The 26,518-nt window shown below is 36.9% G+C and overlaps 1 protein-coding gene across 20 annotated transcripts in view; it reads left to right on the top strand.

The window, feature by feature from the left end:
- The window catches only part of EYA1 (EYA transcriptional coactivator and phosphatase 1), a 164,422-nt gene that overhangs the window by 98,760 nt on the left and 39,144 nt on the right, over positions 1 to 26,518 (top strand). For 16 of the 20 annotated variants that reach the window (XM_048077011.2, XM_048077020.2, XM_048077017.2 and 13 more), the window contains 5 exons: positions 1,990 to 2,127; positions 8,708 to 8,790; positions 9,209 to 9,395; positions 20,824 to 20,966; positions 22,124 to 22,207. In XM_048077011.2, the coding sequence (XP_047932968.1) occupies positions 1,990 to 2,127; positions 8,708 to 8,790; positions 9,209 to 9,395; positions 20,824 to 20,966; positions 22,124 to 22,207 (635 nt within the window). The remainder of the gene's footprint in view (positions 1 to 1,989; positions 2,128 to 8,707; positions 8,791 to 9,208; positions 9,396 to 20,823; positions 20,967 to 22,123; positions 22,208 to 26,518) is intronic. The other 4 variants (XM_066993082.1, XM_066993081.1, XM_066993079.1 and 1 more) reach the window with 1 other exon arrangement.

Here is a 26,518-nt window from a genome sequence, read left to right as displayed (position 1 = left end):
TATCTGGGCATTTTTGCACTCCCACACCTCCACCGTGGTGCAGCCCTGACAGCAGGAAGGGGGGTGGAGGGGAATGCCAGTGTCAGCTGCCTCCTGCCGCTCCTGGCTCTGGTTCATCTGCAAAGCCACTGAGGAGGCTGGAGAATTTCCTGAAGCTCCCTCCTTCTGCCTGCCCTGGTACCCGCATCTAGCAAACGATTCCCTTACCCTGAGTTCCTTTCTGTTTCCTCACTGTCCCTTCACACTCCCTTGCATATATCAGACTTGGGAGGAGAAGGGAGCACCAGGTTTGGTGAGTGAAAGCCTTATGGATGAGAGCAGGTGGGAAGAGTAGGTCCCAGAAGATGAAAGGCTCTTCACGGTGTGGAGGTTTGCAAAAGGACACGTCAGTGCCAACTTGTCTTCGCTCAAGTGGCATCCTCCAGCCACTGCCTTTGATCCTGCTTCATCTGAGATTGGGAGTTGAATCGGGCTGCTAGAGTAGGAAGTGTAGAAATATAATGCTTGATTTAGTTAAACTTTCTCTGCACAATATTTAATCAGCATTCCAGAAGTCCTTAAGCACACAGATCGTTGATACCAAAGTATCCATAGCAGGAATTTCCTCTTGAAACGAGGTGTCAGATTCATCATTGTGATTGTTTATTTGTAACGTGAAACAGAAGAAGCAAGCGTCAGGGGAAAACAAGCAAACAGGGTTAGACTGGCAGCTAGCGAGTGTGGCATATGGAATTAGGGATAATTAATGACACCAGCTAAAAAATAATGATTTAAATGACAAATTAAAGAAAATAAAAATTGAGGAAATATGCCACCATTTGTATGTAGGGAGATACTGAAGTTTTGCAAACACAGTAGCTTCTCAGCCCTCTCCCACCTTCAAACATCATTGAATATTATTTAAAAGAAAAAAAAAAAAGAAGTTCTAACCAGGCAATGGGCTTAGATCAACAGACGTTTTCAAAAGAATGTTACTAATTCACACTTAGTTAATTCAGTTCAAATAACCGTGGCTTTTGAACAATGAGGTATCACTGAATGCCATAGTGAAATGTAAGAGTATTGTATTACTTTTCCATTGCTTTGGCTATAATTATTTTTAAATGGTAGTTCATGTCGGGACAACCTTATAATTAAAACTAAGAGACAGAAGCTGAATTGTGTGCATTTCCTAAGTATTTCACTTGCTGATATTTCCTTGCTTATTGCCTTACAAATTGGTGTAAGAATCACTAAAGTAGGGAGGCAAGTCATTCATTTAATTGGACTTTTCATTCTTTTATTACTAAATTTGGAAATGAGAAGGTGATGTGTAATGGATTTCCCTGTCAGTACAGATTAATGACTCTCTGCTGTGTTTTTCCCGGTTTGGGAGATTGCTTCAGCAATATTTCCTGTCTATTAGGTGTTTATTTGTTAAAAGACTAAATGCATTCTGTAGTATTTAATTAGTTTTGAAAATCCACGTTGTATTTTATGCTGCTAGCTCTCTATCTACTTTTAAAGAGGTGCTTAATTCCTTAGAATGCCATCGCACTTGGAGCCATGTAGTTTTCTTGTAAGAATATTATACAATGCAAATCTCAGTTATGTCATTAAAGGGCGGATGGCAGGAGAGCTTGGCTATGCTACGCTTCATTAAAATCATATAAAGTTGCTAATCTACCTCTGCGAAATGTCATGAATATATGGAAAAGTTAGCCTCTGGCAGGAAAGGAAAAAAGGAATAATGCAACTTCCTGTTCATGTATAAATTTCTTTTGCAGTTATTGGAAACACAGTTTTGAATTTAACCTCTCCCTGGTGAACTTCAGTTTTATGTGTTCTTTTAGACTGCCCTTATCCCATTCATTTGTGCATACTCTCGGTATTCTTTTTCTCATGCATGCAATAGTAGGTATGTGTTAAAAGTGCTATTAATTAAGCGATTTTATTTTCCATCCCTGTTTGAATATGAACAAATAGATTTGCTGTCACTAACTGATTTAGGTGCATTGTGGGCAGGCATCAAGACAGAAGGTGGATTGGCACAGTCACAGTCACCTGGACAGACAGGATTTCTAAGCTACGGTGCCAGCTTTAGCACACCTCAACCTGGACAGGCTCCCTATAGCTACCAGATGCAAGGTCTGTATATATAGATGTTACCATTAATTAGATGCAGTTAATGCTGTGTTTTGTTTTTCTTTTTTTTCTTTTCATTTTTTTTTCCCTTGTTTCTTTACATTCCTGGGATAAAAATGAAAGTTTGCTTGAGCACTTACCTCTGATGTTATTTCAGTTGGAGCTGAAATGATGATTGCCTTTGCTGAGAGCAGCGATGGGCCAGCTCTCAGCAGTTTGGAAGATCCCTCACTTAGTGACTTCATTAATTCTTACATAGTGAGGTGTTGTAGTGTTACTACAGTAAAAATGTTATCTCTGAATAGCAATAGTTGAAGAAATAGTGAATGTGACGAAGTGAGTCCTGGAAAACGTGTCAGGATTATGAATTTAGGAAGTGCCAAATATAATTTGACACCTGAGTGTATTCGGGGAGGGAAAAGAAGATAAAAATACCTACTGCAGCTGTGGAGGTAGCTAAGTAATGATTGAAGTCTGTTTCTTTGAAGTCTATTTAAAAGCTGTAAGTCTTTGTATGTGTGAGCTATTATTATCAATTATATTTTGTAGCTCTACTTGCCTGTTTAGTCTACTTAATATCTCTCCAACCTGTTCCCCTGATTCATTTTCCCCCTTCTGTACTGGGAAGCCCCTGGGTGTGCCTGGTTCTGGATTTTCACCATGCTGAGAGATATTTGAGAAACCTTTTTTTAAATACAAGTAGCTATTTTTGGAGGTTTGTGTCAGGACTTTTCTCCCCTAAATTTGATGGTTGAAATTAGCTGCATTGCAGATTTTAGCATTGCTGAAATAAGCAATTTGTAGAGCACTCACAGAGTTGGAGCACGTTTTTTAATTTCAGCAACTCTCTTTATTGTTGTGCGCCATTCAAACTGCTTGCTGTCACATTAGCACTCTCTGAAATGACTTGACATAGAAGTGCATTCAAAGACAAAGTGAATGAGGTTTTGCTTTTGTACCATGGTTTTAAGCGTATACTGATCTAGTCCTTCGCTTGGACGCAAGAGAGGGTTTGGTTTGGTTTTGTTTTGTTTTGTTTTGTTTTTGTTTTTAAGTCCTCTTTTGAACTGTGTGTTGAGTAGCTCAGTGGGGCAGCAGTGACCATCTGACATCTGAAGTATCTCTTACTTGTAGTGTGCTCTGGCAAGGAAAAGGAAGATGGTGTAAGATTAGCATGCTAACTTTTCTCTACACACCAGTTAGGGGTGAACTTCTACTCATTTGAGTAAATATATCCATAACCAGGTCACTAGTTTTGCTTCCTGCAGATAGCCACAGCATTTTAAAACAAAACAAAACACCAGTCTGTAAGAGATCTCAAGGTACTTGACAGCAGCTATGAGGAGCTCCTGGATAGACATTCAAGCTTTTAAGGAACTGATAATTCATGGCAATACAGATATTGAATAATCATGTCTGTGTTCCCTATAATTTTTGTTGCAGTAATGCCTTCCTGCCACAGTTATGTATTGGGATCCTGTTATGCTAACCTTATATAGAAAAATGAAAAAATAGTCCCCATATAAGTCAGAGGCTAATGTAAAACATACAGGCTAGCTGGGCATAATGTAACAATAAAGCTGACATTGCTTAGGCAAAATAAATATTCGTCACCACATATTGGTTATCTAACAACTCTAAAGGTTTATTTTGTAAGATACAGAGCAGAGGGATGTCAATAAAAAGGGATTTTAGGGAGGATAATGAAGTGGTTTTGCAGATGTCTACGGGAAGCTCATTTGCTGGAGGAAGGAAAGGGGGAGCAGCATAGAATAATGTGAGGGAGTGCTTGTTGGAAAATCTTAAGAGTAAGCAGTGAACTTTGGCATTAGTAAAGCAAAGCTAGGATTTAGTCAATTGACTACATAAGAGATCTGTAATAGGTGTTGCTTTGCTTTATGCAGCATGCAAAATGTGTTTAAGAACATAACTGTCAAGGCCATGAAAGGGTGGCAGTTGTCAAGAGGTTGAACAGTAAGATCTTGAAAAGCATTTCAGCTGTACACATTGAAACACCAGGATCTAAAAATATTCTGCAAAAGAAATGTATTAAAGATGACCTGTTTTTGAAGCTCTAAAGGAAGGAGGGACACAGGCATTGATTTCATGATAGTATTGTTCCCAGGGCTGAGGGAGGAGGTGGTCTGAGTCTGGGTCCTTCTCCAGCTAGGCTGTTCTTGGGCTGAGAACTGCACGTACTTAGGAGGCAACAGATAGCCAGGTGTTTGATTTTGGCAGGAGACACAGGTAGCAGTGGGAGAGCCTGGGAGTCCTTGTGGTGCATGTATCAGTTCTGTCATGCTCATGAATGGTAACCACAGTGTATGGACAGGAAAAAACTAGTCTCCTGCAGAAACCTTGCAGAGTGTAAGAATGGAAATAAGGAGAATGTTTCAAATGAAATATTTGTAGAGTTATTAGAAGCTAAGGAAGAAAACAATCTCATTGCTAACCAGGTTTTTCTTGCTGCTAAATGTTGACAGTATAATATTTATACTATATATTTGAATATATGCTTTGAATGGTTTCATATTTTTAATGGTTTCATTAGTCTGACTTTTGTATTTCAAATGACTTTAAATTGTCTTAATTCTTCCTTTTGATTGACCAGATGTTAAAAGTAAACAGGAGCTTTTGTTTCCCTTTCCTGGTTTAATTTTGGAATGAGAAACCATTCATAGTTTTGACTATTATTTAGGGATAGGATTGATTCTCTTGACAGAAGACTGGGGTAGTGCTACTGCTGTTTGGTTGTTTGTACAGAAACCTCCAGAGAGGGAAATGAGTTTATTCTCCCTTTCCCTCAAGCAGTGCATGGGCAGGCAGCAGCCTCAGCCTTGTCATAGTCTGCCATAGCCGTTCTTCATCTCCTGCGTGTGGCTGCTGAGCTGCTAAATGAAGATAATGGATCCCACAACCTCCTTCATAAACAAGCGTTACATGACAGTGCACTTGGGGCCCTGCTGGCATCCTTGCCTGCAGTAAATGGGATTTCCTAGCGGCCTAGCAGTTGCTCTGTTTATGCTCCCTGATTGGGGTTACCTTGTGCTGAAAAGCTTTGGAGGTATTCTGGCTCTTCTCCCTGAGGTGAATGTCTCCCTGAAACACCACAACATGGCATCGCGGTACGTGTGCAGTCAATTAAACCCAGCGCTTTTCCTGACCCTGCTAAAATTACAGCATGATTAGTCACTGAACAATAGCAGGGGAAGAGGCTGCCAGCTTTTGAAAATGGTGAGGAAAATCACTGTGTGCAACTCCTTGCTGAAGTTATTCTGGTAATTGGATTTTTGTTTGTTGGGATGTATTATCCCTGTAATGGGGGGTGAGGAGAGGAGAGGAGAGGATGGGAAGAGCACCTACGCAATTTTGCTTGCCTGTCTCTGCTCCTGCCCTTGCTTTAATGAGTTTGTTCCTTAAGCTGTTTTTCATATAAGTTGCTTCATAGATGTTGAAAGACCACTTACATGACTAATGACTGTGGGAATGGGCCGTTGTTCCTATATTGGCATGGTTACAAGGATTGCTCAGTGAGGATAAATGAAGCGGGGAAGGGCTGGGGGAAAGGCCAAGGAGAGGGCTCCATTTGCAACTGTCTTCTTGAGTATCCCCTTTGCTGTGATAAAAACATAGCTTTTACTGTGCACTGGGGTAGCCTGCTGCTGGAAGGGTGCTAAACCTGTGGTGAACACCAACATTGTTTTAGTTACAATGACTGTGATGTTTCAGAATATACTAACCAATTGGCTTGGGAATTCATCCTTAAAAAGTAAATGTTAAGGTATTCGGTTATTATTATACAGTATAAAAATATCGTGCTAGATGGCCAAGCAGTTACTAGGACAACACGGGGGAGTTTGCCAAAGATTTTTAAACACTGTAAGCAAACGGAAGAAACCTTGAGCTTAAATAGCCCATCTGGCCGTCCTCGGCTTTCCCAAGAGAGCTGCGCTAAACTTCTGCCACATATATTGTGCCCTGATGATAGACGTAGCCCATGGCAAGGAGACTGAGCTAGGAAAGCAAATGGGCTTCTGTGGAAAATACACAGGGGAGGACTGCATCCTGCCCATGGCAGCAGCGCGGGGGCGAAGCCTGTGCCGGGAGCTGCCGCGCTGGGCCCAGCAGGGCCCGGCGGCCTTCCGATGCTGGCTGGGCTTCCCAGCTTTCATGTGGGCTCTTGCTCTTTGCCAAATAGACCTTTGACCTGCAGTTGACAGCTTTTATCACGTTTTAAAGCTGCGTAGTTGGCCAACTTGCCGCAGTAAATCTTGCGCATTTCGTGGAGGTTCTTATTTTTGTGTTTGTTCAGCTAATGCAGAGACAGCAGCTCTATGCCACGCTGCATCTGGTTATTCAAAAAACAAATGGCAAAATCGAAGTATTTTAAAGGCAACTTTAGGCCAGTAGTTCTGGGTGGCCCACAGAGCCGTTTCTGCAAAACCTGCTTCGTGTTTGTTACGGTCTAGGAGACCCCCACCCCTCCTCCATAGGAGCCAGCGCTGACCATGAGATGAAAGGGAGAGATCTGTGTGTTAGTATGTGTGTGTCTTTGTCTGAGGGCAGAGATGCTGACTGCCATGTAATTACTTTTCTCATTTGCTCTTGCAAATTATTTGCCAAACGTTCTGTGGAAAGATAATGTATTCATTCAAGAAAAGGTTTGTGGGTTGTAGTTGTGTGTTGTATTTTTTCCTTATGACTGTGAGAGGCATTTCATATCTTTTCAGAATGGTTCAAACCACGCACCTATAAAACTGGTGTTTGAATGTATTACTGCATCACTCAGAAATAACTGCAGAAATAAAAGAGACACAGTAACTTACATTCTTCCAGCCAAAGCACTCTTAGAAATAAAATAGCATTTCAAAGTTTTGCAATTTAAAACATTTTTCAGCTGTATTTTGGCTCTGGGGTTTGTTATAATAAAAAATAACATCTGTTTTCCAATTTTAAATTAAATTTAAAACAACATGTTTTTCTCATTAGTACTGTTTATCTGTACTATCTGCTAAACTTGGATGTCAACTCTTCTGCTGAAGTAATCTGATTTTAGTTCACAGGATTAGTAGCGTCTATCAACAACCACAGAGCTTTAGTGCTAATAGCAAATACAAGAAAAATGTTTACAGTCATTATCACACGTTAAGTTTAAACTTCATTTTTTTACTCCCACTGCTGTCGGACATATTTCACATCTCTTACTCTGAGGCTTAAGTGGTGTGCTTTTTTAGTAACTTTTGCAATTGAAGCATTTAAATATTTTTCCTTCTGACATGTCATAGCTAGGAAACTTTTTTTGTTTGTTTGTTTAAAAAACATATATAGCTCACAAATGCCCTATAGGGGCTGTGCTAAGCATGCAGCCCTGCCTGCGTTCCTTGCTGTTTGGATTTGCAAGAACTGTCACTTTTCCCAATGAATTGTGTAAGATGTCGTTGTTGAGTTGTGTTGGGCACACCAGATTATTGGTGTACCTGTAACACCTGGCCCCCTCTTGGCTTTCATCCCTCCTTGTCTCTTTTGCTCATGTGCATCTTTTCCTTCCAAGATCTCAGTGTACCTCTGTGCTAAGCAGGTTTCAGGGGTGAGGGAGGCTGCAAACAACCCGTGTGCTTTGATGCGAGTTCCTTGCTCACTGGTGCTCTCCTGCTGTACGAGTTCAATAGGTTGCCTCATTACAGACTTTCTGGTGGCTTACAGAGCTTCACCCTGTGCATCCATATGTCTCAGCTGGTGGCTGTGTCAATCCTGGGTTATAACCAGCAAGGGCAAAACAGCTGAAAGGGGGTTGCTGCCCTTTTAGTGGAACGGCTTCTCAGGTTAGATATTAAACAAGAGACCCATCTGTCTATTTTTGGTGGCTCGTGAGGGGGATGTGAGAGGAGAGGGAGGTGAAGGCAGTAATTCAGTCTCTGGGCTAAATTCAATCTTCAGTCTCTCTTCTAAGAGAGGTACTTTTTTCCCTTGTGTCATGCCTGATAGACTCTATCAAAAAAGTAGTTTTACGGCCCAAGGCTGTCTATGATCGATTAGTGAATCCTAATGGCTTCACAGGCAGGGTAAGCATTTTTGAAAAGGGTGTTATGGCTTTTTTTTTTTTATTATTATTGTTTCGTCAAGGCACTGAGGTTCAGGGATAAGAGGAGACACAATGCTCGAAGGCAGCAGGAGAAGTGGAGTCCATGGGCTCGGAGAGGGGAGACAGCATCTCTCAGGACAAGGCTCAAAGTTATTGTTTGACAAAAAACGAAAAGGAAGAAACCCTGATTGCTATCTGATCCTAGGTGTCTGCAGATTCCTGTCTAAATTTCAAGTTTCTGTCAAAGCAGGGTGGTGGTTTTTTTGTTGTTGTTGTTGTTGTTTGTTTGTTTGTTTTAATTCAATAATGAAACATAGGGTATAGGAACAATGAATTATCACTTTCCCTGTATTAACATGTTACAGACCTGATGACAACCAGATCAGTCAGCATATGGGAAATATTACAAATATGCCATATCCTTATAATATAATTGCATGATGGAAGTTATTTTCCGATACTGTGTTTTAGTAATTCACATAATTTTTCATTTCATTTCAGGCAGCAGTTTTACAACATCATCAGGAATATATGCAGGAAATAATTCACTCACAAATTCTACTGGATTTAATAGTTCACAGCAGGTAAATTTGTATATATGACTGGAGGAAACTTTGACAAACTTAGAATTCTCATCCACTGAAAAAATGTAGCTCTTAAATAGCTTTCTGGAAAGCTATTTTCTCAAGTTAAATTAATGTTTATGAATGTTTTTCTTCAAATTGTCAACTTACAGTAATAGAACTAATTATCTGGGTTTGACATTCTTATTCACACATCTTCAGTAGTTTGTCTAACAAGCTATTTGTATGAGAAGACATACTAAATTATTTGTAATATAGATTTAGTTTTACTGCTTTGCAGTTTTAGGTCCTATAGCATCTAGTCCAGGAAGCATACGTGCTGAAAGCCTGACATATGTTTGTAGTTATATTTTGGAATTTATACTAAAAAGTAGCAAAACTTTGATAGTCTATTCAGTTGCATATTTTTGTCTTGCAGGAATATCCCTCTTATCCCAGTTTTGGCCAGGGCCAATATGCACAGTATTATAATAGCTCACCGTATCCCTCGCATTACATGACAAACAGCAACACCAGCCCGACGACACCCTCCACAAATGCAACATACCAGCTTCAAGAACCACCATCTGGCATCACCAGTCAAGCGGTTACAGATCCTGCAGCAGGTAATTACATGGATTTTATGGTCCCTATGAGGCACATTTTTGTAAGTTGAAAGGGGGTTGAATTGGATTTTTTTTTCTGTGTAGTAGTCGTCGGCTTTTTTTTTGTTGTTGTTATTATTTCTTAATCCTCAGCCTGTGACACGTCTTGCACAGATTCTAACAGAACAGAGACTAAAGAGAAACGGGGATCAGTAAAAGTTTAAGGCTTTTACAAAACACAAGTTTTTATATCTATTTGTAAAATGTTTGTGTTAAAAATTTGCGGGATATAGGAAAGTCTTTACACTAAACCAGAACCTGCTGCTTTTGAGCTCTGTCTTCATTAAGATAAAATCCTTTGATTTTCCCTAAGAAAGACTGAAATTGAGAGGCCTTCAGACCACAGCCTGAGTGTCCACTTGAAAGAGAGCTTTTGTATTTTTCACTTTCAGAGGACATAATAATGCTTGTAATAGGTAGTTGAAATTGCACAAGTGTTTCCATTTTAAGTAAAGATTTTCAGTGGTTTGTCCTTTTTCCCAGTCATTTTACCTTTCTTTTCGGAATTTGGCAGTCCTTTACTAGTTGAGGTATTTTTTGAACATGTATGCCAAACTGCTCCAGCTGTTTTTGGAAATGAGGGGTGAAAAATACTTTTCCCATTATTAAAAATAAAAAATGAAAAAAAAAATTAACAGTTCAAGCATGTCAGTAGTTAGTAGATGGCAGAAGTTTGAAATCTGTCAGAGAGAAGGTCCAAGTTTGCAGATGTATTTCTCAGTAATGTGGTGTGTTTCTCAGCTGTGGAAAAGCAGCTATGATTTGGCAATGCTACCAAGAGGCTTTATTTTGGAGGTTTTGTGGGGAATATTGTTTTCAGTTTTCTTGAGCTACTTTATGAGACCAGTCTTGCATGTGCAATGTCAGCTTTGATATAATTTGCTTGTGCACTGTTGTTTTTCTGTATGAGCGTGTATGTGAAGAAAGTGTATGCAGCGTTGTGCTTTTTCTCACATTTTCTGAAAATAAGTAGGGAAGAAAATACAGTTGGGGTGTGTGTTTATATACACAAGATCCCATGTGAGTGCATCAGCATATTTGAGAAGGGAATCTTTTTAAATATATGAATGCATTTTGGTGTCTGCAGCTTTCAAATATACAGATGTATAGTGGAGTCTGCATAATGATTCTGGTTTTCACTTTCTTTTTAAGTTTTTGGATTTATTTTTTTCTTTTTAACTTGGAAGCAATAAATTTTTCTTACCCTGAAAAACAAACATGATTAAGTTTTAGCTTTTATCAAGATATTTACATTGAATCATTGCATCATCTGGGTTGGGGTTCTTGCAAGATCTTCACTTTTAAAAAACAAACAAAAAACAAACAAACAAAAAACTATTTGATATTTCCTAAAAGCAACATTAAAGGCATGTATGGAGAGAGGAGCTGTATTATTCCAAAGCTCAAATTTAGTGGTTTAGTCAAAGTCTTTCTATTAGTTTTCTGTGCTCCATAGTCCTAGACAGGACTTCTCTATCACTTTCATTTTCAAAAGGCTTTCTTTTCTGGCTCAGATCTGCTATATTCTTTTTAAGGAGGTTTTGTCTAAAAATTTGGAAGAAGGTGATGGGCTTTACCATGGATGTATCAAGTTTATGCTTCCACATACATTCATGGGGTATCCTGTCACTGCTCTGCTTAGACATAGCCATTCTTTAGTCATGTGCACATCTACTCTGACATTGCTGGGAATGCCTTCTCTCTCCTTTTATGTTACTGATGCAATAATTCCCAAAACAAAGTTTTTTCAAATGGTTTGCAAGTAACAGGTCTTAAAGTAACTGATTTCTCCATTTGTCTTAATGCATTTTGCTGAGGCATTTAAGTTAGTCAGGGGAGAGAGATCAGCACTTCTAGAGAAATATTTAGAGATTAGTTTAACTATAATCTTCATCCAGAGGCACCAAAGTCTCTCCATTGGTATGAGAGCAGTTTAAGGTGGCTGACTACCATGCTGGGTTCCTATATTAAAATTAGGCAGGATCATTTCTTTGCCTCACAAACCCTGAACCCTGGTAGAAGCAGCGACCAATCAGTGAATCCAGTGCTGTGTCTGACATCTTCCCTTGGATAATATTAATTTTTACTTTCTTCTTGCTTAGGCTTATCACACAACCTCTGCTGAGCTCCTACACAGTATGTCTGGGAGATAAAGCAAGGAAGTGAAAGTGAAGAGGGAACAGCATGGGAGAAGGGAATTCTGGTTGAGTGATATGAGTGAAACGCATATTAGAGAGAAAAAAAAATCCACAGAACAAATGAGCAAACTAACCAAATTAAAAATAAAAATAAAATGGGCAAATATATCACAATTAGTCAGTTTTCTGTAGAATATTTTACATCTGGTCAAGTTGGACTGCTGAGTCTCTGCTGTGATTGGAGTACCGTATGTAAGGGATAGTGGGGAGCAGTGCAGAGCCATCGTGTTAGGCTGCTATACCGCTTATTAGGGTGGGCAGCAGCTGCTGAATTGCAGCTGTTCTTTGTGGATGTTGACAGCCCTAGACATCTTGTGTATTAAAAAAATATATATGTAATCTGTGCAGTTCTGAAATATGCCAGGACAAGCACAGAACAGCCTTCAGACTTCACAGAGGCACCAGAATCATTTGACAGACATAGGGGGTTCCCATGAATTTCTGCCAGTAAGTGAAACACGGGAGTTTGGTAACAAACAATGTGAAAAGAGAGAAATTATGAGCTCTAGACATTTTTAATAGAGTTTTGCAAACTCAGAAAGCACAGATATTTTCACTTAAAATGTATTTAATTCTTTGTTCAAATATAAAATAATCCTTTTATGGTTTCCCACAGTCCTTAGTTAAATATGCACGTTTTTCTCATTTGATCCAGGACATCCAGGGATGCTTGCAAAAGAATAAGAAATTTGTCATGCTCGGTATTTCTTCTTTCTCTTCCCTTTGTGGATCTGAAAAATCTCTTGTACATTGGTCACTAAACCTCTTGATTACACAAAAGTTGATAGTTCCTGTCTCCGTAAATCAGACATATAAATTAATGCTATTTTCTTGGGAACCTGGGAAGGCTGTAATTTTGCTAATGAAATAATCAGAAAATCATTAAACAAAATAATAAAGCTTAGTATGCCATTTAACATTTTTAACATATGCTTTACTTCAGATTTCATTGGAAATTTTGTTTTAATTCAAAAGTAAGAATCTTTAAAGGTTTGTGGCTTTTTTCACTTGTAAAATTCTAACTTTCACTTTACAGTAGAAAATGCTTTTCATCAGAGTAACAGTAGAATATTAGGTTCGTTCTGGGAGGAGCTTTAAATCCCTACGTGAATAAATTATCCCAGGTATGAACAGCAAATTGCTGATTTTTCATTTGAGCTCTAGTACATAAGAGAAGTAATAATAACTAAAGTTATAAAAATAATAAAAGTACACGTGAGCAAAAATCCACTATTCCTTCCAGTACTCAAATTCATTAAAGTAGTTTCAGAGTAAACAAAAGGAAGTATTTCTTTGTCTTGCATATAGGTAAGCTGTGCAGCTCCTTCCTGCAGCATGTTCTTGATGTGAAAATTTATGCTGGTTCAAGCATTGTCAATCTTAGAAAAACTCAAAGATTAGACACAGATACCAACTTTGTTTCAAGAAATTCTTGACAGAAAAAATGCCTGGAAACAGTGGATGAAGGCATGTGTCTGGCCTTTTTGAATTCTCTTAACTGGCTACTTGATATTGAAATTTATCCTGGACTAGTAGCCATTTTGCATCAATCCATGATGCCCAACCCAATGTTCTCAAATTTGTTTCCTCTCAAAGAGGAATGGCCAGAACATGTATTTATAAGAGTTAATGTAGAAAATGACTACTTTTTCTAAAGCTCTAATGATTTTCTCTTGCAGTATTTCAACTCCATCATCATAGCTGGTAACAGAAATTTCTTGATTTGTGAAAATTTTGGCTTAGAAATGCAGACAACAAATCTGAATTTATCCTTTTATTTCATAAGAAGCTGTATTTATGATTTATTACATAATATTTCTTATTTCTTACTAAGAGAGGGCTGCACTGTTCTTTAGATCTGATCTCAGTTTTCTTGGTTTCTGCAATAACTGCAATGTCTGTTTAAAATATTACTGGTAGGTGGAGGTTTTTGTGCTGTTTTTTTGTTTTGTTTTGTTTTTTGGTGTATGTTTTTTCTTTTTTTTTGGGGGGGGGGGAGGGATCCAGATTATTCATGTACTTCCCAATGCAGATTGAAAACCTCACAATTTCTTTGCTAACCAACAAACATTGTTCTCAGCCATGGGTCACGATTTTGCTGTTAAGGGCTAAACGTCTTTTTCCTTGAACACTATATCCCAAAAGGATATAGCGTATATAGTATTGTGAAAGGGAAGTACCTTTACAGTTTCTCCTTACTAAGTTTCATGACAATAAATTAAAGATAAGAAAATGAAACAGAGCAAAGATACTTTACAGGCAACTTTTCACTACTACCTGTAAAGAAATATATAGTGTTTATTCACAGTATATTACTGGTGTTCAATTATTTGCTCTTTTTCATAAATAAAAGTCCAGAGTAAATCTGGAGTATATATTTATATAGGAAGGAAACAATGAAACTTCTGTAAAAACTGAAATGAGATTGGATACAGTAATGAATGGTAAAATATAACACTGGTTTTACTTTTCTGATATTGGTTATTCTTCTGTTTTTTACATTGACAATGTATAACTTTTAACTCTTGCATTGCATTCAACAGTATATAGCCTGACCCATCATCACAAGATAAAAACTTAATGCACCTTTCAGTATATATTTCTAATAGATAAATAGGATTTTTTTTTGTAGGATTAAAAGTAATAATTATTTCAAATCATTTAAAACCATAAATAATGACTAAGGAAGAAATTGAGAGAGGTACTACCTGCCCATTATAGGAGTGCTTCATCTTTTCTTTCCTTCAGCACTGTAAATTGGAGAGAAAGCTTCAGACCACTGCAGGCGCTGTTAAGAGAGTTGTTGTTGCACATAGTCATACATAATGTCTACTGCTATTTATACTAAATACTGTTATTATTTTTTTTCATTATTTTGAATAATGAAAAGGTCACCCAAGCCTCAAAATAAATAGTCCTTTTTGCCTATAGATCTAATAGCTTTTTTATCAACAGACTATTTAGGATTTCTGTCAAACTTATAACAGTATGCTAATAGTCTTCAATAGACAAACTTTAGATTCATTTTTCACGTGGAGAAGATTTTGGCTTTTGGTCAAAACAACATTAGAGATTCTTTCTATAATCTCATTAGCAGACATTGTTGTATTTCTTGCAATACTTTCTTAGTACTTTTACTTACAACTAATGTAGTGGTCATATTTATACAGAAAGTAAAAAAAAAAAAAATGCATTGTTCAGTTTTGGTCCAGTTTTATGTAAGAGCATAAAGGAAGAACTTGATATAGTGCTTATGAAATCTTTTTTAGCTTTATACAAAAGTCAGGAAATCATAGCATGAGACTGACACTGAAACTATCTGTATCTTAAATTTTTATTTTAGTATGCAGGAGCTGAAATAATGCTTGCCTGAGAATTTAAGATATTTATTCAAAACTAAATATAAAATTTGAGGGAAATCTAGATGTAATATAAATGGAAAATATTTACATGTACCTACTTGCAGAAACATTTGGCTATACTAACTATCCTAGACCCATCTTGTTTGTATAATTTACATTGTGACATGAGATAGGATTACTTTGATAATGTGGATTTACTCATTTTTGCATACTCTTGCAGTGTAGTAGGGAAAGCCTGATGAAATTTGCAATGTTTTTGTCAATAAATCTACCTACAGACTCACCAGTGAGAAATACCTAAATATGTACTTTAGAGTAATTTTGAGATTTTGAGATTTCTGCGACAGATAGTTTTCCCCAGATTTGTCATTTGATATTATTCCTGTTTAGTGAAATCAATAGTAAGAAAATACAGCAATTACTTATGGGGAATTTCTGTAACAAATGAAAGGAAGCACAAAATACTGTATTGCAAATGTTCTCTGTGACTCTATTGTCTATTCATAAGTAATGGAAGTATTCTAATTTATGAGGTGATGGGAAATATTCCTGTGTGACATAAAACCATCAAAATTGCATACAGTGCTGTGTGGCATGGACGTATATGCTTGTGACACTGCATGTCAAGTTGCAATTATACGGTTCCTTGTGACATAGTTTAAAGTCTACTGCAGTATGATTCATGCATTTCAGGTAGAGCAGAATGAAAATATATTTTATTTTTCAGAGTTATGTGTCATTTTTGTCTGGCTTGGGAAAGGAGATAGACACTTATAGAATCTGGGTTTAAGATGCTAGTTGTTTTATTTTTGTTGTGTTTTGTTTGTTTATTTGGTTGTTTTTTAATGTATAGAGAAATCAAGATTGAGTCTTTTACACTTGGTCCAAGTCAAAGTTTGGAGAGAAAATTCAGTGTGTGAAGCAGGAACAAGCTGTAACACTTCGGTACAGAAAGCCTGGAACGGAGTGCAGAGATGTAAAATTATATGTGTCAATTAACGGATGCAGAATAACTGTTGCTACAACATTAAAATAATGTTTTGAAGGTGTATGTAGCACACAGAAATGAATGTAGTCGTTGAGATGAATCAACCGTCCCTGTACCCTACCTGCCACAGTGGCTGTAAGCAGACAGCCTGAGAGCCATGAGGACAGGCAAAGTTTGTATAGGTTTCGCCCTGAGCGCTTTTCTAGCTTCCAGATATTTTTCATCTCAGGGGATTTCAAAGCTGCCATTGTTTGTATGTTTAGGATGTGACTACATTAGCATTTTAATTTGGAGCAGGAGTCTTTTTTGAAGAGAAGAGCTTTGGCTCAGTAGAGCAGTCCTGGCGTCCCACCAGACAAAACTGACCTGAAAGGTGTCCTGCATCACTTAATTCCTCCAGCCCCTAACGAGGGTGCTCAGGGCACCAGGCTGGGCCTAGCCTGGAATGATGTCCCAGAAACAGGCTGTGTGGCCTCGGGGTTGCTGTCACCACCCGTTTGGTCCCACAGACTCAACTGTACTACCCACTAATGCAGGCATGGCTGTAGCACCCCTCAATGTGTCTCTTCCAAGGATATCTCCAGGCTCCTCCTGAACCCTTGTAATCTTTTGAGAGCAAGGCATTTTCTGGGAAAAGGTGACACAAATCTCCTAGCTGTGGTCTGAACTCCTCCTTCTTTTGTTTAACCTGACTTCTACCAGCTCCCTTTGGTGACCTTGTACTTTGAGTTTTGGGGCAGGCAGTGAAGAGCTGATCCTCTCCCACTCTTCCACTCACGGTTCTGTAGGGCTTCGGGTTTTCTCCTGCACCTCCCTGTGTTTGTGGTGCCCAAGAACAGGATACAATTAAATCAAGTGCTTTAAAAACATAGTAATTTCCCTTAGCTAATATTACAATATGTTACTATGTAGTCAGCTGAGGCTGAACAAATTAAATACTCATATCAGGGAATGTAGAATAATAGGCATAACAGTAATATGTACTGTGGCTATACAGCTTGATTTCAGCAAGGCTTTCACTGCCCTGACAACTAGACCTTTTCACTTAACAGTCTTAAAAGCAAACTAGGATAAAGCAATCTAGCCAAAACTACAGCAGAATGATATAAAGCTGTTTAGGAAACCATGTCAAGAGAGAAGCCAGTAAGAGCTCGCTATTAAAATAGAAGGATGGCTACAGCAGCATTCCTCAGTGTCTGTCTTGGGCCCAGTACCAGACCGCATTTTCATTAATCATTTAGATGACGGAACAGAATGTGTTTGCCTATTAAATATGTAGATGACACCATGCTGAGAGGGGCTGTGAGTTCTTTGGAGACAGGAGGAGAACTCAAAAAATGGAGATGTGATCTGAATAGGAGCAGGTGTGAGGTATACATTTAGGCAGGAATGATGAACTGCACAAATGTGGGATGGGGAATGTTGGCAGCTCCTTCCAGGCCCTACCTTTCCCCACAGACCGCTCTCAGTACTCCAAATACTAGTGGCACACCGAGTACCCTCAGCCGCTGTTGTTTTTCTTGCTCCAGAATTTGTCAGGGCTTGGGCTCGTCAAGGCTCAGAGCTCAGCTGGATACTGAATTCTTTAATTGGCTTTCCTTATGAGGACCTGCGAGTGACCATTGGTCAGTGAGCTGGTAACCCAGCCGCGCACACTGAGGCTGCACAGTCGAGCAGCCTTAATCCAAAGAATACATGCTATGGTTTCCCTTTACATACATGGGCAAGTTTCTCACACACTATGTCACGTTTTCACCCATTGGCTACTGCCATCTGTCGTGCTGCTGTAGCAGAATGGTCGCAGCGGCTATCTCCTAAGTAGGTGCAGAAGCTCTGATTATTAGCAGTGTTGTGTGTTCAGTTCATGTGTAATATTTGGCCAAATCCTTGAGAAACAACCAGTTAAGTGTCGCTTTTTCCTCAGAAGTTGATCTGGGGATGGTGAAATTAACATTTATTAAAAATATCACAGCAAATGTAAATTGTCCCCTGTTAAGTGGAGTCCAGGGAAGAGTAGCCTGTGAGACACAGAAGCACAGCTTTGCTCTACTTTGCTTTGGATTGCTGTGTCCACTCTGGAGAGATAATAGAACAATAATCAGAGCCTAGAAAAGAGGACCATCAGGGAAGGATTACCCTTACAACAAAGGGGATATGGGAACAATGTCCAAATACACACAGATTCAATAAAAGGAAGAGTTTTTCTCTGTTTTCCCAGAGGTTCAATTGCTGTGAAGGAATGCTAAAGTTGTATTATTTGTCATGGCATAGCTATCAAAGCAGCAGAGCAGATTGCCCAGAGAGATCTGTAAGAACAAGAGAAGCACATCTCTGTTGGGAACAATGCAGGTACGGTAGGTCCAAAAAAGGCAGGCTACTGTGTGCCCTACCAACCTTAGGATCCCCAGGTGGGGTTGGGAGCCTTTCTGTCAGGTTAGGATCTGGCCCTTTCAGACAAATGCCTCACATGTGTAAAGGGAACATGGAAATGAATCTTTATTCAAAATTGCAGCCAAGTGTTTGAAATCTTGAATGCAGTATATATACATGAATGTGTTTCTGTGAAAGTGGAAAGCTGTAAGGCTCCTATGGGTAGACTACCTCCCCTGCACTCACCGTGCTCTGCTCTGCACACTCATTTTTTCACTAGTTTTTATTAGTCGTGAAGTTTTGCTTATAATTTTTCCATGCTACCCATTCTTTTTTTTTTTTTATCTGTTGTTATTATAAGTACCCCAAGTTTAATAATTAAGTTTTAGGCACATCATGTATGTGAGAAGAATTTAATAAACTGGGATCTAAAGTTTCACTCCTAAAAATATTGTCAGAGGCCAAGAGCATCCCTAATTTTAATTAGTTAATAGGAAATGCAATTTCTCATTACATCTGAATTTTAGAGCACATATTTAAAGTATTATTGGACGATATACCTGCTGAACAAATTCTGATCTTTTTGTTTGTTTGTTTTTAAATTATCAAAAGCCGTAAGAAAAAAGAAAAGCAAAATAAAGAAAACAATGCAAAAAAGCTTTGAAATAAGTTATAACCCAGTAAAATAATGTATAGCAGACAAGAAACTCATTTAAGTTTAAAATGTTGGGAAATTTTCTTCTAGTTGAATTATTTTGTTTTCTTATTTATGTTTTAGTACAGTAGGTGAGAGCAATCAGCACTCAATATATTAATCTGAATAATTTTGAAGTGTTCATTTTCATGAAAAAAAATAATTATTGGAATGTACATGATATTCTAAGATTCAGTTTCTGCCTTTAGTTATGTAGACTGACACAGCTGTGTCAACTTTTTTGTTGTTAAGCACATACATAGAATCACTCTTTTCAGTACAGGTTGAGTGTCTTTTGAAGACTTTTACCTTGTGTTGAATACTAAGTTGTTACTCAGCTTTGTTTAACATAGCCTGAGAGACTTAACTGAAAGTACAACATAAAATAGATAATATGTATGAATTTTAAAGTGTAGTTTTGAAGACTGAACATGAGAACTTTGAGACCTCTTTCTGTAATTGAGCACAAGCAAACATTATTATTTTGAGTAATTGTGAGTATGTGGTGTTACACAGATGTCCAGAGTCTCCTCCTTAATCTAACCTTTGACCTCAACAGGATGTTTTTTTAGGAAAAAGGATCACTTGTGTGAGAATTATACCTGTCTGTTCAAAGTAGAATGCCATGGCCTAGGTTGATTGAAAAGTAAATTAATATTGACAAACAAATATACACATCTACTGAACTCTGAATAGTAGTTAATGCTAACTGAGAAATGAAATTGTTAAATATATCATATGTTGAAAATTCTAACTACCTTCACAGAAATATATTTTTATTTTTATTTTTATTTTTGGAAAAAAAAAAAGCCATCAAAATAAAATAAAGTCCTTTCTTTCTGAATTTAAGGATGCAAAACAAAGTCTTGAAAAGAGATTTTAAAATGTGTTGTTGCTTTTCTGAGAGGCATTATATGAGAAAGTAAGGATAATTTAGGTTGTCTGCTTTCTTAACGTTCAAGCACTTCACTGTTACTGAGTCTGTGGATGTTAAGAATAGCAAAACATCTTACAATTGGCATGTTTTCAGGAAAATATTTTTCTTATTACATAAGTAAATCATCGTTATTTTCTTACCTGTTAAATGACAGTAAATATTTTCTGAAGCATAGTAATTAGTGTACAATACAGTTCTGGAATATACTCATTGAAAAAGTACAGTATTGATAAGTCTTTGAAGACTACTTTAAATTTTATCTCCACGGTTTATGCATGTTTTCATTGAACTTGCCCTAAGAAAATAATAAAATTGCATGCTATATTTAGAAATAATTCTATTCAAAAGGCTCAAATATAGTCATCTAAAGCTAAAGTGGCAAGCAATTTAAAATATTTTTAAACATTTACATTTCACTTTTTACATGTTAATTCTTTTAGACATGGACTTTTCTTTTTTCTACCAGTCATCATGATGATCATCTTAAAGCATGTTTGAAAACTTAGAATTGAATTAATATGAAGCTAGTATCCCTTAAAATTATTATTATTTTAGAGCATGATTTTCTTTATGAAGTCATATGATCTTTTATGATTTGAAGGAATTAAAATTTTTTGGACTTATTCTTTATTTGTTTACTGAAATAAATTATTCTCTCTTTATTATTATATATAACCTGTACCTGATTAAACTAATTTATGTAGTAGTGCCATTTGCCATTGTAATTATTTTAGTTAGAACTCTTTTGTGAACATCCTGTTTTTAATGTCACATCTAAAAAGCAAGTTGAACATTTTGAAGTTTAAACTAAAAAGTAAAAATTTTGTTTCTTTAATACAGCAGAATACAGTACAATCCATAGTCCATCAACACCTATTAAAGATTCGGATTCAGATAGATTGCGTCGTAGTTCAGATGGAAAATCACGTGGACGTGGCAGAAGAAACAATAATCCTTCACCACCACCAGATTCTGACCTAGAGGTATACTGTATTAGATGTTTTTGACCTGTTATAGACTCTCTTTTTTATCTTTATTTTGCAGAGTTTGCAGAGAGAAATACTATTTACAAATGAAAAATAAAGTGGCATTGGAGCCCTTATTTTCTTTCCTTATTTTTTTTTTTTGGAAGACTTTTGGAGTTCTTATTCTAAAGAAATTTCTTCATGAAGAGCATCTACGTTCTCTGAAAAATATTGGTCTTTTCTTTTTCCTTTTGATAAAAAAAAAAAAAAAGCTTCTCCCATGTCAGTGTTTCTCTTTGGACAGGAGACACTTCTAGCACATAGCGGTTTTTATTCTTTCATGCTAAGTTCACATTCCCTTCAGTGGCCATGCTTTATGTTGAGAACACATCTCCAATGACACACCACAGCTATGAGTGTCCACACTGCATTACTTATCCTTTCCAAAAGCTTAGCCCATTTGTATTTGGGAAATACAATCTCACCAAGAGTTTAAATACTTGTATTTGAACACTTTATTCTTCATTAAAACATCATTTTGTGTGTGGTCAGAGGACAAATTTAAAGCACATATTTTCCACTGGCTGTAAGCAAAATAAATATTTACTGATGCCATAAATTCTTACGCATGCAACATCTGAATTCACAATTTTTATTCTTCAGGTGCATAAATTCCATTAAAAATGAAAGTAGATTAAGGGGATGTAACTGCTTAGCAACAATTTACTGGTTTATTTTCATGTTAGACATCATTTTCAAGAGTAGTTGTATGAACTTTGCTTTGTAAGACTTACAGAAATACAGAATTCAAATGCAAAAGATTTAATTTTCAGAGGCTTCTCTTCACTTATTTTGGTTTCTATCTCACATCTGGCTTTAAAACAATATATTGTACAATCTCATTTTCTGTGTGTATTTGACAATGACTATAATTTTATTCTAATGGAATAATTTGATATAATAGCAATTGTAGTAAAAAGCTAACAGATTGTATTACCCTTTTCTGGAAAAAAAGATGTTAGTTCTGAAAATAAATGGCAAGGAAACTATGGTTTTAATATATAACCATTTCAATACAATTTTCTCATTTGTGCGCTTACTGATTCAAATTTTAACTTTCCATTTCAAGTATCAGCTTCACAGAGGAACACGTTGATTTGATTCTCTTTTTACAGAGAGTATTCATTTGGGATTTGGATGAGACAATCATCATTTTCCATTCCTTGCTTACAGGGTCCTATGCTAACAGATATGGAAGGGTAAGTGTCAAGAAACTAATGGAAATTTTCAGTAATATTTACTGTTTTATGGGTGGTACGCAGAAAAGACAAGAACATTAGTTTACTTTTCAGGGACAAACCACTAGTGGTGTTTGAAGATGTAAAAATTCAAGGAGTAAAGCTGTTTCATGTGCCCATTCTTTGCATTTACTCAGGTCCTATCTTCATTAAATAATTAAACAGCATTGGGAGTAACACTTTGACCACGTTAGGTTTTGTTTGTAGGTATGGAGTGTGAGAAACCTGTTGATATCTTCCAAATCTGCAAAGAGTTAACTCCTCTGAGATAGTGAAGAACTTCCACAAGTGAGCACAAAAATAACGTTTTAGTCCTGAAAAATCAGTACTGGACTGTACTCTGTACTGAGAAGGCAAGAGGAAGAATACTTCTGGATACAGATGGATTAGTCTAAAATATTTTAACTCAGCTTTTTTTTTTTTAATTTTAATCTATGTATTGACTGATGTTTCTGAAAGTCTGCTTATGAGTCAAATCTTTCTATTATGCACAGTCTATAAATCGTAACTGAACTTATGAATATGCCTGCAGACTGTGGGTTTCCTAGGTAATTCTCAGAAGAGAAACATGGCCTTAGGTGAATAAGAACAATTTATGATTGGAATGCCCTAGTGAGATCAGACTTTGTTTTTCCAGGATTGTATTGAAAGCTAATGTCTCAGCTTGTGCTAAAATCTGTTTTATGTCCTTTCATGCTCACCTCAAGTGAGATATAACAAGAATGTGGTGGGGGTTTTTTTGTTTTTGTTTTTTTTGTTTGTTTGTTTTTGTTAATCTTCAAAAATTATCATATGAAGAATAACTGGGTAGTTCTGTCTGGCTTTATGTAATCACATTGTCTTCTTGTAAAACTTGTATTTGTCGTAAAAGGTTTTATTCTATAGATAGCTGAGTGAAGGGCAAAGCTACTTCTGATTCAGTCCAGTCTCTGTCTGGTTTGGGTTCTTAATTCCTTCTAATAGCTTTTTGCATTATGAAAATCTAAAGCAGTATTTCTTTGTAACCCTTCTTGCTTGTTCAGGTGGTGTGGTGTATTTTCAGAAGTGTTTTCTGTAATAGCAGCCTGCCTGCTTGAGGAAAATAATTAGGTTTTTTTTTCATTATGTGCATTAAAAGCAGTCTTGGTTTCTTAGGTTTTATTAGTTTATATTTACATAGTTAAAAAGACACTAGAACTTTAGATCTTTTGAAAATTATTCTGTCAATACATATAAACAGAAGTATTATAGACTAATAAACATTTACAAAAAGTTGTTTTCCATTTCTCAGCCTTTCTATGAGTATATGTCAAACTCCTTCGAAAACCAGCTTTTGTATGGCACTGCAAAATCACCAAATCTGTGACAGTTCAAAAAGAGGAGAACAAATCCCAGTGTTCTCAAAATAAATAAATAAATAAATGCTGAAAAAGGCTAATTACTCATTGGCCGAGAAGTACTTGTGTGAGCATATTTTTCCCATTTGGTTCATTAATTGGGTCCTGAATATAAACACCTTTTTTGCTGGATGCTTGAGGCTGAGGAAAGTGTCTGGTATTCAGCTGCAAAGACACATAGATATGCGTGCTGCAAGAGAGGGGTGCCTTCTGATGGCAGTACTGTTGCTGTTGACACTGTTTTCTTGAGATGTAGCCTTTACGTGGCCACCTCTTGTTGCACGGCACATGGCAGAATAATAGTTACACATCACTGAAAGACAACTGTCTTTTTGCTGTACTTGTTGCTATACTACAGCACATATATGCACATAACAAGGAACTACAGGATATCATCTCTGCTAACAACAGAAATAAAGTTTGATGTTAAGAAGGATTATGGCGTTAGTGTTTATGCTAAGAATTAATGCATTATGCACTGTAGATAAATATAACTTTTTGGTGAAGGGCAGCAATGTGCATGTCCTTGGCTTCTAGAGATAGTTGTGCAAGCATGCCATTGTTGCTTTATTTTCTTAAAGTTTCATTCATATCGTGGCTTCTCTTGGCTTACTGACTGTCATATAAGAGTTCAAGTTTATTTGCAGCAGTGTGAGGTGGACATTTTTAGACTGTTTCCTATTGATTTCTGTCCTTTAAAATCAGAACTCTAGGGAAAAAAATAATGTTTTCACCTGCTTTTTTAGCAATTTAACCTCGCCCCTTATGTGTTTCTACACTGTGGTGAGGGCTAGAAATGCTCTTTTAAAAATTAAATCTAAGCTGCTCACATAATCATTAAAATACAAAAGCTGAAACTTCAAACAAACAAAAATATCCTAATTAAATAGGGGATTTGGCAGCTTGGCACTCAGCTCTTCTCATAATGCCTGAGTGAGTTTCATGGTGAATGACTATGAATGATGAGCAGCCCTGTTGCTGAAGGGATAGGTTTTCTTTTCCTTATTCTCTTCCTCATTCCTCATAACATCTTGGTTATGCCACCCTTTTCTCTGTATTCTTCCTTTTTCATTCCTATTTATCACCTGCTCTCCTGCTGCTGCTATTGTGCTCTGCTTTCTCCCTGCCTTTGTCCTTCAGCATTGGAACAAAATAGTATGGTTCTTTTTTGGCGTTGCGCAGCAGTATAAACTGCTACGTTTTTATTTAAAGTTGTTTAGAATTTTGTGGATTTCACAGATATGTATGAAGCTAGCAGAGGAAGATGATTTGGAGGTCCAGAAGAGAAGAAAAAAAATCAGTTTGCTTTTGGCTATTTCTGTATGTATAGAGAGATCTGTTGATCGAATGTCACGTTATCGTTACTTTACTTGACATTAGGGCTTTTAACACCTACAAACTTAGTTTTGAGCCAGATGTCAACTTAAGAAGTTTTGGAATTTGGGAAAAAGTTGGAACCCTTCTTTAGCATCTTGAAGCAGGTGGAAATACTGCTATGCATTGGCACTAGAATGCTGTGGTCTTCACATTTCCGTTCTCTGTGAAAGCACATATATTCAGATGCTTTAAAGGAATTATTCTTTAATTTTTAAGCTATTTTAATGTGGTTTATTATATTTTAGAGATTGAGAAACACAAAGCCTGGTTTCACTTAACCCTTCATTTGTGACCTGTAGGCTTAAGTGGAAAATAAGCCTTGTACCCAAAGTGAACTTTCCTGTTTTTCAGCTTCTTGTTTCTCCGCAAAACAAAGAAATCAAGTGGGTAGAATTTAGAAATGACATACAGACAATGTTTTGGCTCCAATACCAGTATTCAAAACAAGAGGCCTGCTTAAGCAGTTTGACATTGGTATTTCTTTTCTTTGGCTAAACTGTACCTCCCCCAGAGATTTGTACCTGATTTTGACCATACCTGAAAAGACACTCAGATTGAACCTGCAAATCCCGATAAACAAGAACAGATTGATGGCTTTCCTCCTCATTGTGTGACACCTCACAATAATTAGTTAGCAATTAGTGGCTTAAAATTGCAAAAGAAGGCTTGGTATGGGATTTTTTTAAAAAAAAAAAAAAAACTTTATTCTAGCCTTGTCTTTATTAGTTTTCAGCCATCACTGTAATGACTGGCAGCAGAGTATAATCTACTGCAGTGCCATAAACCAAGGCTCTTGTGCTTTTTACAAGAGCAGTTGCAAGACTGTAACTACACAGATAACTAAAACACTAACACAGATAAAGCTTTTGCATCTGTTAAATGTGTGGGTATCCAGAGCTGCAGCTTAACTCAGTTTTTATGCTAATTGGAACTTTCTATAGAACAAGATTGAGTTTAATCAAAGAATTAGGACTTCTTTGAAGAGAAACCTGTTTTGTTTCTTCTCTTCATTTTTATGGTATTTAATCTGACATTTTCAGTAGGTGCCAATGATTTTCTTATTTGTTTTTCTTCTAATTAAATTAGCCTAGTAAATGACATTCTTTTAATATTACTTTAGAGAAATCCACATTCTTTTTTGTCAACCATTTAAAAATACCTTTGAGTGACATGGTCTACAGAAATTTTTACAAAAAAAAAATCTTTTTCAGACTCAAATATGTGATAAAAAGCTTAACAGAAATTTTTACTGTAAGTCAGGCATAAGTTGAAATTAGCGTATATATTCACAGCTACTCGTTTAAAATTAACTGTATGGATTCATAGACAATGTCCTGCTGTGTCTGCTGATTTATCCTGCTTTTCAAAATGATGTTCCTATTTACAAATGTAAGCTAAAAATGGGTTTCATTGTACAATGTTGTGTTATCACTTGATGATCAAGATGTAGATCAAGATCGTCATTTGCATGTTAGACACTTAGTCCTGGATCTAACTCCTGTTAACTAGAGCAGAGCAT

This window comes from Anser cygnoides, chromosome 2 (genome assembly GCF_040182565.1).
Source record: "Anser cygnoides isolate HZ-2024a breed goose chromosome 2, Taihu_goose_T2T_genome, whole genome shotgun sequence".
Classification (NCBI taxonomy): domain Eukaryota; kingdom Metazoa; phylum Chordata; class Aves; order Anseriformes; family Anatidae; genus Anser; species Anser cygnoides.
This window is presented reverse-complemented; position numbering and strand designations above follow the sequence as displayed.